Below are 16,097 nucleotides of genomic sequence, written 5' to 3' on the forward strand. Positions count from 1 at the left end.
CCCTGCCTTTGATCCTCCACGTCAGGCCGGAGGGTACCACTCCATGCACGTTGTGAATGATGCCGTATCGGACTGTTGGGTAGCATTCTTCTCCCAGGCCTCACCCAAGCCCTTCTCGAGATCCGGAATGCTGGACTGGATGCTGGACTGGATGCTGGACTGGATGCTGGGCTGAATGTCGGGCTGAATGCTAGGCTGTAATACCTCCTTAAGCTCCTTGAAAGACTTGCAAAGTCCGTTCGCCTTTTGCTTATACACCATTTCCTTTCTGTCCAATTCCACCCTATGAGAGACTATCATACAAGTAAAAATAAGTACAAATACAAAAACGGCTAATGATAAAACCAAGAATATTTGTAAATAAATGACCCAGCCCTTGGTAAGTGCGAAGGCGCTAAGCCCAGCGACCACGTTGTCTACCATCAGGGCCGGCTCTGAAGCTTGGACTGGATCGATCGAGATGCTTGTCGGGCTTAGCGCGAGGTCGAGTGGTATCGTGATGTTCTGGGCGACACTCGGAAAAGTGATGGGAATGACCGGCATTGTGAATGGTTTTGGCGAGGGGGAGCGCTGTGGGAAGTGGCGAAAGATTCAGGCTTGCGTCACTGTCTTTGAGCGGTATCTCGAGGTGGAGGGTAGAGATGGGGAATAGGACGAAATTTAAGCCAAAAAAAAGGAAATGATGACAACTCTCATTAAATGGCCGTAGATAGAGTAAATTTCTCTGAAAAGAGCTTCCCATTGTAGGGTAACTCAATATGGCTAAAAGCCTACAATTCTCAGGGGTTATTGCCCCCTTTCTCGCCCTGGCTTTACGGAAACATGAACCTGCTCAACAAGTACATGTTAGAAAAAGAAAAAGCGCTGTTCTAGGGCCCGAATCGGACAATCGCAGGGTACGCCCCCAACCGTGTGACGGTCTTTGCCTTCCTCGCATGGCCAATTTGGGTTGTAACACAGTGGTCGTGGAATCCGAAGTTTGAACAACGCATGGAGATAGTCATCTTTTTCGACTCTTCTTCCATCTTGTCAAGCGCTGGTAAGCCGCTGGTGATTTCGTTCTCGTTGGGACCACGTAGGATCCAGACCAGAGGCGACGCTTTCCACACAGGCTGCTGGCGTGAAGCCATCAGAACCAAAACGACCAGCAGGAGCGTCAAGACCGCTAGGGTGGCGTGGAAGGCTATCCAGGGCCATTGGACCTCCAAGCAGGTAGAAGCGTGCCATACATCCCCAGCTGCATCGACAGAGTATGTTTTGTTCCCATGGGTCCGGATGTAAGTGGTCAGCGCATTAGAGATGTTGGAGAACAAAGTGTCGATGCGTTCGAAGGTGACCCGCCCAGCGTCAAAAACAGACAAAGGAACCTCGTCGCCCTTGAAAAAAGCAAGCTGACGCAGGTTGCCCGCCTCGGCTGTAACGGCCCGACTCGTAAAGTGATTTTTCAAGAAAAATCTGGTAGACCACGTAAAACGTCGGCCTATGGAGTAAGCACAACCACGATCTAACAATGATACAAACGACTCATCAAGAATTCTACCGTTATAAGGTATCCAGCGCACTTTCTCCCCGATTTTGTGTCCTTGGTCTCTAACAATATCCGTTTCCTCCGGCGAGAGACACTCCGCGTCCAGCGTGGTGATCAGGGAATCTCTCTGGCCGCTTGGTAGGGTGTCGGATGGTAGAGGCCCGTATTGAATCACAGCCAACTGTTTTTCGTCAGAGTGTGCCATCAAGCGTTCCTTGAGCTGGCCATTTTCGACTGTCGCGTTGTACATGCGAACGCAAGGGTAAAGTGAGCAAGTGGCCGCGCCATAGCCTTGGCACTTCCATTGTCCGCTTTCTTGGGAGGCAGGTATGTCGCAGTCTGCCCACTTCTTGCCGGTATGCATATCTATTTGGGGCTCGGAAAATGTAGTTTTCCCCATCAAAGTCTGGACGACAATGCTCTCATCTGTTCCGTCTAATATATGGTTCTTCATAGCCATTGTAAACAACTCCGAATTGCGCACTTTTAAAAAGTCGGAAAGAACGAAGCATTGAGTGCCCAGGTATTACCGATCTCTGTAGCCGAAAGGTTTGCAACATAGTATCGATCTGGCAGTTTTGAGACTATAGCAGACTTGTTGGTGCACTCCTCAAAGTTGGTGGGGTTTTCGATCTTGTATGTTGTGTTTTTTCCGTTCTCGTTCCCATTCGCTATGCAAACGGTTCCGAAAGAGATTTCGTGAGATGAATCTTTGCAAGAACTGCAAAAACCCATAGTACCAAATACCCTAGGGAAGGTGCAGTTGCCAGTTGGGCAGTTCGCCTCAACACCAGAGCTGTGGTGGACCAGAGCATTTCTCAGCGGGTCTCCTAAACCGGTCGTGTTTCCTAAGTCATCTACGTCGTAAGCCGGTTGTTCGGGGACGTAGAAGTTGGTTCGTGGCAAGGTGGCTTGCTCCAACCCCCTGAGCTGGACGTACAATCGACCGGGTGAATAATTTGCTGAATAAACGGATCCAAGGCAACTGAGAGGATCAAGATGGATGCTCCGAGCGTTATCAGCGGCTGCTTGAGGTGGTTGGTGCAGACCCAGACACACGAGCCCCAGGCCCCCGTCCCGCGGCATCAAGGCGGACGACGTCGTATAGGGGCCTCCGAGATGCGAACCACGTCCACTGGAGCTGTCCGATGGCCGAAGCCGCCAGGAATCCGACTGACGTCTTGAATACGACGTTGTAGATGGAAAGAAGAGCATTGATGGTGATTTTAAAAGGCCAATTCGGGAGCGGCTGGCCTGCGTGTGGGTAAAGTGTGGCTAGCATGATAAGTGGTGTGGCCAGCACCAGGACGCACGCTAGGAGCTCCCATTTCCAGGACGACCAGATGTGCGCCCACTTGCCATCTCCCGATGCAAGCGGAGAGGCGAGACTGGGAGGAGAACTTGACGGCGCTGGGCTGCTAGCGCTACAGCGATCGCTCCCAGCCCGGACTGTCTCGTGAGGGGCGAGGAGCTCATGAGTCTCGGAAGGCATGATGTTGTGAGCTGTGGTGAGGTTTTGTTGCCATAAAAGGTTCTGAAGCAAGTGCGACGAAAATGAAAGGAGAAATATGACAGAAAACTCTGCGAGCCTCGAGAAATCATCCCAAGAAGAGTGACGCAGCCGAGCCGGGAGAAGGTTGCATTGGGGGCAGCGGTTGCAGTGGGGTCCGACAAGTTCATGTCAGACACACAAGCATCAGACAACCAACCAAGTACGTATCTGACAGCTATTTATTAAATTAAATCACAGTATCAAGTGCCCAATCAAGTAACAAAAGAACATGCGGTACAGGGAATACCTCGTAGTGTCCACAGCCCCCTGATACAGATCTAGGATCTCAACCGAACTGGCTTATCCATCTGAGCCGCCTTGCCGTTACGGGAGACCTGAGCTTCATGGAACCAGCCTCGCTAGTGGCGCCGGCTCAGCCGCACCGGCCGTTCGCGCTGGAGACGAAGCAGCCCCAAGATGTCCCCGAGTCCGGCAAGCGGAAACACTCGGAGTATATTTGTGCGTGGAAATGGCGACATCCGAGCCCAAGGGGCATTGCCTGATTCCTTCGAACTCCGATTGCATCTTGTACGAACTGGTGAAACACTTACCGTACAACACGTTGTTTTGTCAGTTACAATAATGGCCCGCGGGGTTTGTTCGTCTGGTCAAGGGCAGTGCCGTGTTCTCTCCACGCATGATCAGAGTTGGGGTTTATTGTATGAGTAGATGAAGGAAATGGCTCATATATATTACACTCGGCGGTGTCCTCAAGCAGACCAAAAGATTCCACCCGGCGGAAAGCCACGTCGTTGGGTCGAAACGACAGGTTGGAGATCTGATGCCCTGCCTGACGATGGCACACTCAGTGGGGTAACAATAAAATCCCACGCGTATTTTCTCTGGCATAACCTTCTGGTAACGGAATAACTGATGGTTGATAAGCACCCACCTGCAGCTGCCCGTTTTCTTTTCTTTTGAACGTCAGTGGAATCGAAGTCTCCTACACACCTCTCTCTGCACTTGAACAATACCTGATATCAACACAAGCAACGATTCGGATGGCGGTCCTTCACATCACATTTCCTTCTTTGGGTGCGCTAGCTGCATGTTCTGTCTGCTGATAAGTCTGCTGCAAGTCCGATTTCGAGGACGAGGCCAAGGCCGAGGATGCCCACACTACCCACGAGGATGCCGTAAGTCAACATGCTTGGTCTCCGATTGGCGCCGTGGCTGATATTGACGATTTCAGGCCAACGATGGCAACAACACCGACGCGGCGCCGGCAACACCATCACCGCAGCCACAGCCACAGCCACAGCAGCAGCCGCTGCCGCTGCTTAGTCTCTCTCTCTCTCTCTCCCCGGTGTTCGTGTGGGTGCGCGTGTAGTCGCCGCCATGCCTTCAGCACCATCTCCTGTCGGGCAACGGCTCGGGGCCGCTTGGTTGTGCATCTGGGGTATCCTGCAGGGAATTTTGCCTGTCGTTCACCACCGTGGCTTCGGCCCACGGATCGTCGTGTTTGCCGGCTGGATCGGTGACCATTTCGGGGTGTACAAGCCCCAAGAGAACGCTTGGGCATTGCTCGCCGCGGGTGCAACGTTCGCAGTCGCAGCCGCGCAGATCGGTGGTGCCGCCTCGTGGAAGGACGAGGATTGGGTCGCCCACCTCTTGCTGTTTGCCGCCTGCTGTGCAACCTGCACAGCCGCCCTGTCGATTCGTCTGGCCCTCGGTTACCCAACCAGCAGGTTGTGGTTGAAGGATGTCTCCGGATTCGCCATTGTTTTCCTGATCCTGTCGCTGGCTTCAACGTCCTCGTCTTTTTCGTCTGGCGGCCACAGATTTGTTACGTCATGTACGTTTTGGGTCCGGTCATTGGTGGTTTGTGCCTGGTTACACCTGGCGATGATTAGTATCCGTCAGCTCGGCGCCGTCGCAGCACACAGCAGAACCAGGATCTCGAAGCAGGCATCAATGAGAGCAGCCCTGTGATGGACTAACTTGGCCTGGTCTCCGGAAACTGTACTGGGCTTCGGTACACAAGTTGCCCGGCTGTTCGGGGACGAAGGCGTCTCCAGAAGCCAAGATAGTCCATTATGTATTTAGCATTCTTATTCTGTAGGGTGTACAGTAGATAATTTCAATGAACGGATCCTTACTCCAAGTGCTATACACTAGTAGTATTGCTAGGTGTGTCGGCGGCTACTGGCTTGATATAACTAGCTCACTTACTTCTGGTGGCCGAATAACTCTACCAGTTTAGGTGCTGGGCTGCAAGTGTAATTCATAGCTAATTTGTTGGTTCATAGGTCATAATAGCCAAGGTTTTGCCATTAACTGGGAAAGTTTCTATTGAGCCAAAACCAGATAATGGGGAGTGCGAGCTTTGAAGCAACAGGCTCTCAAGACATTTTAGGTCATTATTTCAGTTACCCAGGAAGTTCCTTCGAAAACCTATCCAATCCATAAGTACCAGCTATTCACACAGAACTGGGGACATCATTCTACCCAACCCTTTTTATCCTACAAGCCCAAATACCATCCAAATATAACCAGACTTAAACCCTGAACCTCTCGCCCTCACCAACGTCCTTGTCTAAATCACTCAAAATGCCGGTCATCCCTGTCAGTTACGAAACCTCCCAATCTATGGACACCGTGGTTGCTGGGCTCGCCACCATTGGACTCGCCAAGGGCTGGGTCATCTTTTTACAGATCGTCTTGGTCCTCATCTTTGCTACTCTGGAAATCTTCTTGATTTCTGGCTGCAGTGCCGCTTGGGCACAGGACCGAAAGGATGGGCTTCTGGACAGTCGGCTCAAGCAACTGACCACGAAGACTAAGGAGCGCGCGACCTTGCAGTCCAGCATTCCAGATATCGAGAAGGGATTAGATAGGGCCTTGGAGAAAGCCAAATATGTGACTGCTGGCCAACAGTCTGACGCGGCTTCCTTCATAACGTGTGTGGAATAGAGGCGTCTCACCTGATGTGGCAGATGGAAGAAATGCGAAACTGGATTTGCTACTTTTGGCAACGTGTGTATGGCACCACATAAGTTCCAAAACGAAAATGCCACACTTCGCATGGGTACTAAACTACGGGTGCTCGACAGAACAAGTTTACTTTGCAGCTGGAGGACCGTCGGCTATGGGTTCGCATTCGGCACGCGTCTTGGCTGAAGTGGCAATTGAGCATGCCGTTTGGTACGTGCTACGTGCAGGGGTCGGCACATGCGGCCGCCTTTGCAAGAACGTTTCAGACCTGTTATGTTGGACATATCAAATATTCTGACCTGTTGCCAAAACCCTGACTGGAACGTGCTCGTGAGCTTGGTGATGGCCTAGTCCCATGTACTCGACGTGCCTATCTTCAAGTTTTACAGTGCTCGACGTCAGGTGGACGCAGATGAGTACCCGCCACCTGTCAGTACCAAGCCAATGGAATTTCTGTCACTCTCATTCAAGCAAGTTGAACTTGCATGGTCTTCCGACCGACCCATCTGTCGAGAGCCGGGAATGTTTCCAATCCACCTCAATCCTCCATCCAGTCACAGACTTCTTCGTAAACCACCCCGTGCTTCTACGCATGATCGCACACTGCCAGACTGCCTACGCTGGAGCACAACGCCTCGAACACTCCTCGTCAACGCTGGCTACAGAGTCCCAAATCTACCCGATCTCTACAGCAATCCAAACGGCACAGCCGACAGGCCTTCTCGGTCCTGGTTCTTCCATCAGTCACCAGTCTCGTGGTACGGCCGCAGATCAAGCATCCAATCACTCGACGCGGGCATCGACGTACAAGACCGCAACACTACAATGCACCGTACACAAGACACAAGACATTCGTATTCCTCTGAACTGCCGGAAAACCACAATCTTCGTCACAACATTTGTCTTCCAGGCGATCGTACATCTTTCAGACAACCACACGTCTTCCGGACAAACACATATTAAACAAGTACTCGTCCTCTGGGTAACCTACAACTATACTTCCAAGCAATCACACCAGCATATTCTCTCCAAGCCATTGCATTTCTACTACAAGGAGAAATACCATACTTCTTCCAGACAGCCACATAATCACACGTCTTCCCGAGAGCTACACATACATAGCCACTCCTAAAACAACCGCACATGTCTGTCCTCAAGTCAGCACACGGTCTATATACAGCCACACATCCTTGAGGCAACCACACAGTCCGCGGAGCTGCACTAAGAGACTACCACACTGCGGGACTACTGCACCACAGGACTAGTACACTGAAGGACCTGCTACACTACAGCTCGAGACTTTGAGGGTAATACACTTCGAGAGAACCACACTTCGAGATGAGAGCCATACAATAGACACAGTTCATCCGAGGCCAGACATACAGGCAAAACCCTACCCTTTCCCCCACTGAAGCGAATAACAGATGCAGATGAGCAAATGAGCAAACGGCAAGCAGACCACCTGGTAAACCAACATTGACGCGTCAAGGACGCAGCGTGGCATTTCTTTCTTCTTTTCTTCTTCTACTTCTCGAGAGCTCTCTTCTCAGCTATCTTCCACGCGGACGAGTGCTCTAAACACTGACTTGCAACCTTCACACACCATGTAACTAACCCACCAGTGGACAGGCAACATTTATGAGACAGCTCTTCTTTTGTTAACGTATCTCCACCAGAGGCAAGTCACTGATCAAAAACGTGTTCCTTCAAGCACACTCTTGCGGCAGTCGAAGACGAAGACAACCCGGAGTACTCCGTAGTCCTGTTCGCACTAACGTCCGTGGCTCGAGAGACATGCGCTTTGAAGTTGAAGTGGGCGTCCCCCATGCGCCGTGGTCGAAATAGGCTTCATGCTCCGGTCTCCACCATACCCATTCTGGCGATGCGCCGAGCCGTATCTGCAGCACAATCCACAATTTGCTGGGATGGTCCCCGCTCCCCGGCATTGGGGAGCTCGTGTTGACGATAAGGTAGCATTCTCCGGATTACATCGGCCAAGGGTTGCTTTTCGTGTGTTGGTAGATAAACACCGCCAGGCGCGCCTATAACCAACATGCGTTGTTGGACTTTTCTCAGCCCAGCACATCGCGACTGCCAACGAAGACCGGCAAGATGAGGATCTCAGCCGTCTTCTGCGCCCTGTTCGCCGTCGTGCGCGTCACTGCGGAGGCCACAGCCAATCCAGTACATGGCTCGTACATCGTCGAGCTTGAGGCCAACGAGAGCCTCACTGACTTCTACAATGCCCTCTCGAGCGAGCACGGCATCAAGACGGAGGAGCGCATGAGCATGGGCAGCAGCTCCAAGATCTTCAACGGCGCCTCCTTCAAGGTCCTGGACTCCGCGGGCCATGACTCCTCCAAACTCATGGACCTAATCGCAGCCAAACCTGCGGCCAAGTCCATCTGGCCAGTGCGGACCATGACGCTCGATGCAGGCAAGACAGAAGAACCCAAGACCAAAACCCCTTCTCAAGGTTCGCGGAAACGGCAGGAGTCCCATGCCGACGGTGATGACTTCTCGTCGTCCGACACATTCATGCCGCATCTCATGACGCAGATCGACCGGCTGCACGCCCTCAACATCACCGGCAAGGGCTTCCGCATCGCCATGATGGACTCGGGCGTCGACTACACCCACCCCGCCCTCGGCGGCTGCTTCGGCCCCGGCTGCCTCGTCGAGCACGGCTGGGACTTCGTCGGCGACGCGCCCCGCGGCGGCGAGCCCGAGCCCGACGCCGACCCCTTCGACGACTGCTTCGGCCACGGCACCCACGTCGCGGGAACCATCGCGGCGCAGGCCGCGGACAACAAGTACGGCTTCTCGGGCGCGGCCCCCCGGGGCCAAGCTGTGGTCGTACCGGTGCTGGAACTGCGCGGGCGTCGGGTCCAACGAGATCCTCGTCGCTTCGTTTATTCGCGCCTTCGAGGACGGCGCCGACATCATCCAGTGCTCCAACGGCATCTACGATTTTGCCGGCTGGGGCGACGAGCCCTGGGCTCTGGTCGCGTCGCGTATCGCGCAGACCGGCGTGCCCGTCATCGTGAGTGGCGGCAACTCGGGCGGCCGCGGCATGTTCAACCCCTCCACCCCCGCGAGCGGCTTGGGCGTCGAGTCCGTCGCCGCGGTGCAGAACCAGAACGACCCCATCTTCGTCTCGAGCGGTACCTACACGACGGACGAGGGCCAAGCCAAGTCGGAGGAGAACGTCTACGGTTTCTTTGCTGGGACCCCTTATCCCGCGATGGCTTTGACCCTCCCGCTTTGGGCCGTCGGCAACGACACCGAGTCCGTCACGGATGCGTGCAGCCCGCTTCCGGACGATACGCCGGATCTTTCGGACAAGCTCGTGTTGTTGCGCGTGGTGCCTGATGCGCGGGCGAGCAACTGCTACCCGCCCGATCAGGGGCAGAACATCCGGGCAAAGGGGGGTAGATACATGGCATACTACGCATATTCCAACACGTAGGTCGAGCTTCCCCATACACGTCGCACAAAGTTACTAAGACTCATAACAGATCTTGGGACGAGCAGTTCGTCTACACCGACGGCATCGAAGGCGTGATCTCCGTCGCGCCCCACCAGGGCGCCGCCTGGCTCGAGATGCTGGGCCGCGGGGTCCAGGTCAATGTGACGATCCCCGACAAGAACTCGACCGAGGAAGTTCTGGTCGAGCTGGAGGACCATGAGACGGGAGGCTTCGCCGCCGGCTTCACCTCGTGGGGGCCCAACTGGGAGCTGGAGCCGAAGCCGCAGGTCGCGTCGCCGGGCGGCAGGATCCTCTCGACATATCCCACGGCCATGGGGAGCTATCGCGTCATGAGCGGGACGTCAATGGGTAAGTCCTCGTTTCCTATAGTCCCCCCCTCCTTTCGCTAGGACGAAGTGCTGATGGTGCATTCCCAACACAGCAAGCCCCTTGGTGGCCGGCATGATCGCCCTAATGGGCGAAGCGAGAGGAGGAAAGCTCGACTCCAAACTCTTCAACAGGATCCTCTCCGCCACCTCCAAGCCCCTCCCCTGGTTCGACGGCAAGACCAAACACGACATCCTGGCGCCGGTCCAGCAAGTCGGGTCCGGCCTGGTGCAGGCCTACGACGCCGTCTTCGCCCAGACCCTGCTCGACGTCGACGCGCTCCGCCTCAACGACACGGACCACTTCGTCGCGAACCACACCTTCAGCATTGAGAACGCGGGCGCGGAGGAGGCGACGTACGAGATCGGGCATATGAGGGCGCTGTCCATGTATGCGAAGGTCTCGACGCTCAGTGGGGATGTGCTGGCTGGGTATCCCAACCCTACAGTGGATTCTTGGGCCGAGCTCACATTTAGTCCAGAGTAAGTCATCAAACCCCCTCTCCAAAACATTTTTTTTTTGTCGCGGACGAGAGAGACTAACGTGCTTTGCCTGTATAGTGTGGTCACCATCCCCGCCGGCGGCTCCGCCCAAATCGCCGTGACCGTCGTCCCGCCCCAAAATGTCAACGCCACCCGCCTCCCCGTCTACAGCGGCTACGTCAGCATCAACAGCACGCGCGCGGACGAGCACCTCGTGCTCCCCTACCTCGGCGTCGTGGGCAGCATGCGCGCCGCCCCCATCCTGACGCCGGGAAGCGCCTTCCTCGCCGCTAACGGCTCGCCCGTCGACGCCAACACGAGCTACACCTTGCCGAGATCTGTCCAGGACCCGGCCTTCGAGCCGTCTACGGACGACGAGGGGCGGCTGCCCAATATGCTGGTGAGCCCCATCATGGGCACGCGGCTGCTGCACGCCCACGTCGTCGCGCTGGACGAGCAGGGCACGGCCAAGGGCGGGAACAACACGATGAAGACGCCGACGGGTGTCCCGTGCATGGGGGCGCTGGCCGGGTGGCCGAGGCGGTACCTCGCCGCGCTGGACCAGCGGGCTTACTTCCTGGGCCTCTTGGCGGACGGCACGGTGCTGCCGCCCGGGTCGTACCGGATGGTGGCCAGCGCGCTGCGGATCTTTGGGGACGAGGCGGTGGTGGGGGGATTGGGATGTTGTTGAGACGGTGGCGTTTTCGATTGAGTACGCCAATGGGACGGCTCCGAGTCGGTAATGGAGAAGGGGATAATTCTCGATGGAGACGACGGTTTTTGCGAGGGGACGGGCACAAGTGGGGGGGGGCGGCTGCGTCGTAGAACCAGCCCAGTAAGTCAAGGAACGTGGTGGCGGGATATCCAAATGCCCAAGCCAGGAAGATCTGGATATCTACAGTGCTAGTATATATAACCAATCTTTAAACGGGTACGTGATCCACCATACGAATGACAGAGTGTTGTACCAATTCAGGGGGAAGGGTGTATGGTGGTCTAGTAGACCGGCATGGCACCCTTGCGCACCTGCCGCACCTCGGGGCAAGAGCCCATAACCACACAGTCCCTGCGCGCGCGCCCACGACGCAGCGATCGCCCTCGAAGATGGTGTCCGGCGGACACTCGGGCGCCGTGGTGTCGATGCACATCCCATTGACAAAGCTTGCCGCCGTTGCAGGTTGGGCCGTGGGGACAGGTCGGGGGACAGGCACTAGGGCGGCACGCGCGAGACGCAGCCGTGCTTGGTGGGGATCAGGTTGGGGTCGGCGCAGGACGGGCCCGCGAGGAGCACGCAGACGCCGTCGCGGAACTCCATGTCGCGCGGGCAGACGGACGAGGGGGCATTTTCATGAGATCGGACTCATGCTGGCTTTGGAGGGGGTCCTGTGCCCTGCCGTTGGAGGCAAGCAGGAACACGAGGGGAAGTTGTTTCAACAAACGTGCCATTTTGATCAATGGCCGAGTGGAGGTGATGGAGGATCAGACGAGCCAACTATGCGAACATAGAAGATGATGATAGTTCCTCTGTGTGATTGTTCAGGGAAATGGTGGTCATATATATAGTCCGTAGTGGATTGGTCTCCGCACATTCTGCATCCCATCATCGCTGCATGTTGCCGTGGGCCAGTGCCAAAAAGGGGCTCGAGTTTACGTTTGAGGCAGCACGAGCCTGAACCGGGCTCCGTCAACCGTGGCCAGGAGAGCAAAGCATGTTTTCAGAATCCCGGGTCTTGATTGAGAATTGCGCGGCCCGAACTCCATGGAATGGGTGTGATGTAATTCAACTTGACCTTAGGGCTCAGTTCATATTTAGAGTACGCCCAGTTCAGGTGCAGATGCCCAGCCTTCCGAGGCGGGCATCGGATGGACGCAACAGAGCTCTGCAGGCGTAGGTTAGGTTTTGGAACACGGGCAACGACATTATGGCTGCGGAAGTTGGTCCTCGCACGAATACCGCGATCTGAGACAAGCAGTAACTCAATGCAAGATTGACTTGTTGAATATGCCCCGGTCAACCTGAATTTCGCGGGGAAAGGCTGGGGCACAGGACGGCACGGCACGGCATACATAATGGAAAGAAAAATATCCCCATACATAGGCCCCTGGAAAGCTTAATTCTTCATATACACAGAAAACGGTAATCACTGGCTTCCGCAGCGAGATGACTTCATTCAGGTCAGCAGCTTCGAATAGCATATTTAGGGGCACTTCGCTCCTCGGTCCATTGGCTCCACGTTCGAAACCCATCACCATTTGACAGATTACCCTTTTCTGATTGATGCCTACCCAATAACCAAGCCTTTCGGCGAATTATCTGTACTTGCTTTGTCAAAATGAAGCCTTCGACAGCATGGGCCCTCCCTGGCCTCCTCCGTGCCATGCCCGCCGCCGCCGCCATGGAAGGGGACGACTGCCCCGAGGGCCAGCGCTTCACCGTCAGCCCGGGCTACACGGTCGAGGACCGCCGCGGCCGCTACCGCGAGGGCGACGTGCACCAAGGGATCAACAGCCACGCCGAGTGCGTGAAGCTCTGCCAGGTCTCGGCCCGCCCCGTCTGCAGCTTCCACGAGCCCACCAAGAAGTGCATCGTCGGCACCCAGTGCGGCAAGGACATAATGCGCGAGGGCGTCTGCTAAATGGTCCGCGTCGACGAGATCCACGACGCGGATGACCCCCTTCTACGTGCCCCCTCCCATCCCGGAACGCGAAACCGGCGGCGGCGGCGGCAAGCCTCTGACCCCCCCGCGAGGAGGAAGAGAGGCAGGCGTGCCTGACCGAGAAGCTCGCGTGCCAGAGCGAGAAGCAGGCCTGCACCAAGCGCGAGGGCGACCTGCAGGCCGAGCACGCGGCGCGCCAGGCGCAGCAACTCGGCGTGCCAGGCGAAAAAGGCGACGATGCAGACCCAAGCCAACACGTGCAACACGCAGCGGACCACAGCCCAGAATGCCAACACGGCCTGCCAGACGTCGCTGCACGCCACGCGCCCGCCGTCCGCCGAGTGCGGCCGCAAGGGCTGGGGCCCAGGGCTGGTACAATGTCCTCAGCGGCATGAAGATGGGCGACTGCCGCAAGCGCGGCCAGGCCGAGGCGCAGTGCGTCGCGTACAGCGACGACGTGTTCTCCGACTGGAGCAACTGCTACCTTTACAACAAGCAGCTCAACACTTTGAACGTGACCCCTTACGCCTACTGGGGCACTTACGCCAAGAACTGCGCTTAGAGTGGCATAGTAAGGGAGGGAGACCTTTATATGTAGAGAGGTGGATAATAAGGATGTCTACGGGTTTTTATTGCTATTGTTTGAGTCATTTTCTTCTGCTGGCCTGCCAGTATAAGTCGAAAAAAGAAAAAAAGGAGGAAAAGGGAATTAACCAGAAAAAGGGGGAAAGAAAGTCGTAACGGTATCCGAGACGGGACCAGTATTTTTCAAGTGTCCAGGGTTGCTTGATTATCTTTAACGCCAATCCCATAGTAATCATTAATGTTGCTCCCGTTGGCTTCGAGTCATCTCTGGGAGATGCATAACTGGATCCCCGGTTGCTGACTATGTCTGTCTATCTCTTTGATGACGATGGCGTTGCTCCCACTTGAGTGTGTCGTACTATACATCTCAGAATAACCTAATTCCATTGGCATAATATCAGAAATGCAGCTCCATGGCCAAGTTGTAATGCAGAATGTAACATCGGGCAATATTTTATCCTCCGTGGGCTGAGCTGTCAGGCTGGGCTGACCTGCATATGTACTTACACAGCCCGACTGCGCCCCTAAACCGGCGCACTGCAGAGCCTTGCCGTTGCCCCCTCTTTCATAAGTATGTCAGCATCAGCACAACTACCGGAGTCCCACTTTCTCCTCCAGACATTCTCGACCCGCCCTCGTGGTCTAGTGGCCTGCTTCACCACCCCCTGTCTTCTCCCCTCTCTTGGACTTGGAGTTCGTCTCTCACTGTTGACGAAACATGGCCGAGGCTTTCAGCCTAGCTGCTTCGGCTGCCGGCCTCATATCCTTTGGCCTTCAGGTCACCAGCGGCATCACTATTTATCTCGACGCCGTCGAGAGCCGCCAAGACGAGCTGGCATCGGTGAAGCGGCAAAATGATGCGCTCGCAGCCAGTCTCAACATCATCAAAGCGGCTGCGGCCTCTTCTCGCTCCGGCCCGAATCATCATGGCCAGGCAATCACGACGAGCATCCAATCCTGCGAGGCCGAGCTCCGGGCCGTAGAGGCCCTGCTGGCTGCTCTGGCGAATTGCGACAACACTGCTACATGGCGGCAGCGGCTACTTAGCAAGAAGAAGAAGCTCAGCTATGTGTTCGACCGGCCAAAAGTGCAACAGGTCGTCCAGCGCTTGCAATCTGCGAACCAGGTCCTGCAGCTGCCTCTAACCGGGATAACCATGCAAGTTACTTCCAATAAGATGCAACCCCCCCCTCACTGACCCCTCCTGATTTCAGATGATTCTAAAGCCCCTGAGCAACAACAACAGTATATAAAGGGTTAAATCTCACTCGTCTCCCAATTGAAGTAGATCAATCTCTTCCTCTTTTTTCCTCTTTTCACCACCACCAACATGACCAAAGAAGCACGCATTGCGCAGGCGGTCCAGGCCGTGCTGGCCGGCGGAAGCATCAACCGTGCGGCCAAAGACCACAACGTCAACAGGGGCACCCTTCGCAACCGAATCAAGAAGAACCCTAATAAAAAAGAGAAGTATAAGGCTCTATAGTTGTTTACCCTTGCCGAAGAGACCTTTTTGGCCAAATGGGCCCTTTTCCAGGCCAGCCTAAGCTACGCACCAACGCACCGGCTGTTTCGCATGTACGCTCAGCGCATCCTCCTTGCAAAAGGGGTCGATCACTTTATCGGTAAACGATAAGTGTACCGTTTTTTAAAACGTTATCCGGCCCTTAGGACCGTGCGTGCCAAAGGGATAGATTTCCGGCGTTTCGTATATATATTAAACGGGGCTGTGCGAGAGTTTTTTAATCGGCTTAACACTGTTATTATTAGTAGTATACCCCCTCGATTTAAATTTAACGCCGATAAAGTAAGAATTGCGATAACGATAGGGGAAGGTACTATAGTAATCGAACCTGCCGCCTATTAAAGTTTAATGCGGAACGATTCGGCTAATTACGAGTAAGTAATTATTTTAAAGTGTATTAGTACTATTAATAATATTTTGCCGCTTTTAGTTATATTTAAAGGTTAATCGGTCTAGTAATAGTAATTCCCTTAAAAAAAAACGAGGTTAATTACGAGAATAAAAACTGGGCCTTTAAAGCGTCACTAAAAGGATAGACTTTTAATCCTATAGCTTTAAAGTAGTTAAAAAAGATCTTTATTCCTTTAACGAAGTTTAATAACCTTAATTAATAGAGGCTTTTAATTTTTAATAAATATAGAAATTATATCGACGATAATTTTATATTAACGGCGTTAAAGGCTAAAGTATAGCTTTTTTATTTATTACTATATAGCTCCCATATATTCTAGCCCTTAGATATTAACTGTTTTAAAGTTTTAAAAAAGAGGTTTCGAAAGGAGCTCGACTTAATATACGCTATTACTAATAATAGCTACATTAAAAAGGGGGACTTTTTTCGAGCCTAGGCTAAAGTACGTAAAATAGCTTTTACTTTTAAAGTTATCGCTAATAAATAGGTAGTAATTAGCATTTACCCCTTTAATATCGAAAAACCGATAAACAATAGGCTCCGGCGCTCTAATATAGTACGAGCCA

The 16,097-nt window shown here is 54.1% G+C and overlaps 8 protein-coding genes across 8 annotated transcripts; 5 read left to right on the forward strand and 3 right to left on the reverse strand.

Moving 5' to 3' along the window:
• Positions 1–21: 21 nt before the first annotated feature.
• On the reverse strand, positions 22–543 carry PG986_015070 (uncharacterized protein; the record flags this gene model as incomplete). The annotated part of the gene is made up of 1 exon (XM_066851292.1): positions 22–543. One exon carries the CDS (start codon positions 541–543, stop codon positions 22–24), a length of 522 nt encoding a protein of 173 aa, XP_066692381.1.
• A 326-nt stretch (positions 544–869) lies between these two features.
• Positions 870–3,020, reverse strand: PG986_015071 (uncharacterized protein; the record flags this gene model as incomplete). The annotated part of the gene is made up of 3 exons (XM_066851293.1): positions 870–1,963; positions 2,059–2,513; positions 2,656–3,020. The coding sequence occupies 3 exons, from the start codon at positions 3,018–3,020 to the stop codon at positions 870–872; spliced, it is 1,914 nt and encodes a 637-aa protein (XP_066692382.1).
• A 404-nt stretch (positions 3,021–3,424) lies between these two features.
• PG986_015072 (uncharacterized protein) lies at positions 3,425–4,410 on the forward strand (the record flags this gene model as incomplete). Its single annotated transcript, XM_066851294.1, has 3 exons — positions 3,425–3,539; positions 4,149–4,216; positions 4,273–4,410. 3 exons carry the CDS (start codon positions 3,425–3,427, stop codon positions 4,408–4,410), a joined length of 321 nt encoding a protein of 106 aa, XP_066692383.1.
• Positions 4,411–4,418: 8 nt separating this feature from the next.
• Positions 4,419–5,020, forward strand: PG986_015073 (uncharacterized protein; the record flags this gene model as incomplete). Its single annotated transcript, XM_066851295.1, has 2 exons — positions 4,419–4,875; positions 4,944–5,020. 2 exons carry the CDS (start codon positions 4,419–4,421, stop codon positions 5,018–5,020), a joined length of 534 nt encoding a protein of 177 aa, XP_066692384.1.
• Positions 5,021–5,630: 610 nt separating this feature from the next.
• Positions 5,631–6,977, forward strand: PG986_015074 (uncharacterized protein; the record flags this gene model as incomplete). The annotated part of the gene is made up of 2 exons (XM_066851296.1): positions 5,631–5,980; positions 6,404–6,977. 2 exons carry the CDS (start codon positions 5,631–5,633, stop codon positions 6,975–6,977), a joined length of 924 nt encoding a protein of 307 aa, XP_066692385.1.
• Positions 6,978–8,126: 1,149 nt separating this feature from the next.
• Positions 8,127–11,043, forward strand: PG986_015075 (uncharacterized protein; the record flags this gene model as incomplete). The annotated part of the gene is made up of 5 exons (XM_066851297.1): positions 8,127–8,870; positions 8,911–9,479; positions 9,533–9,852; positions 9,926–10,352; positions 10,431–11,043. The coding sequence occupies 5 exons, from the start codon at positions 8,127–8,129 to the stop codon at positions 11,041–11,043; spliced, it is 2,673 nt and encodes an 890-aa protein (XP_066692386.1).
• A 1,024-nt stretch (positions 11,044–12,067) lies between these two features.
• Positions 12,068–13,402, reverse strand: PG986_015076 (uncharacterized protein; the record flags this gene model as incomplete). Its single annotated transcript, XM_066851298.1, has 3 exons — positions 12,068–12,312; positions 12,673–13,027; positions 13,091–13,402. 3 exons carry the CDS (start codon positions 13,400–13,402, stop codon positions 12,068–12,070), a joined length of 912 nt encoding a protein of 303 aa, XP_066692387.1.
• A 910-nt stretch (positions 13,403–14,312) lies between these two features.
• Positions 14,313–14,847, forward strand: PG986_015077 (uncharacterized protein; the record flags this gene model as incomplete). The annotated part of the gene is made up of 2 exons (XM_066851299.1): positions 14,313–14,720; positions 14,809–14,847. 2 exons carry the CDS (start codon positions 14,313–14,315, stop codon positions 14,845–14,847), a joined length of 447 nt encoding a protein of 148 aa, XP_066692388.1.
• Positions 14,848–16,097: the final 1,250 nt, after the last annotated feature.

The sequence above is a fragment of the Apiospora aurea genome, assembly GCF_038362705.1.
Source record: "Apiospora aurea strain CBS 24483 chromosome Unknown utg000011l_segment0_segment0, whole genome shotgun sequence".
Lineage (NCBI taxonomy): Eukaryota > Fungi > Ascomycota > Sordariomycetes > Amphisphaeriales > Apiosporaceae > Apiospora > Apiospora aurea.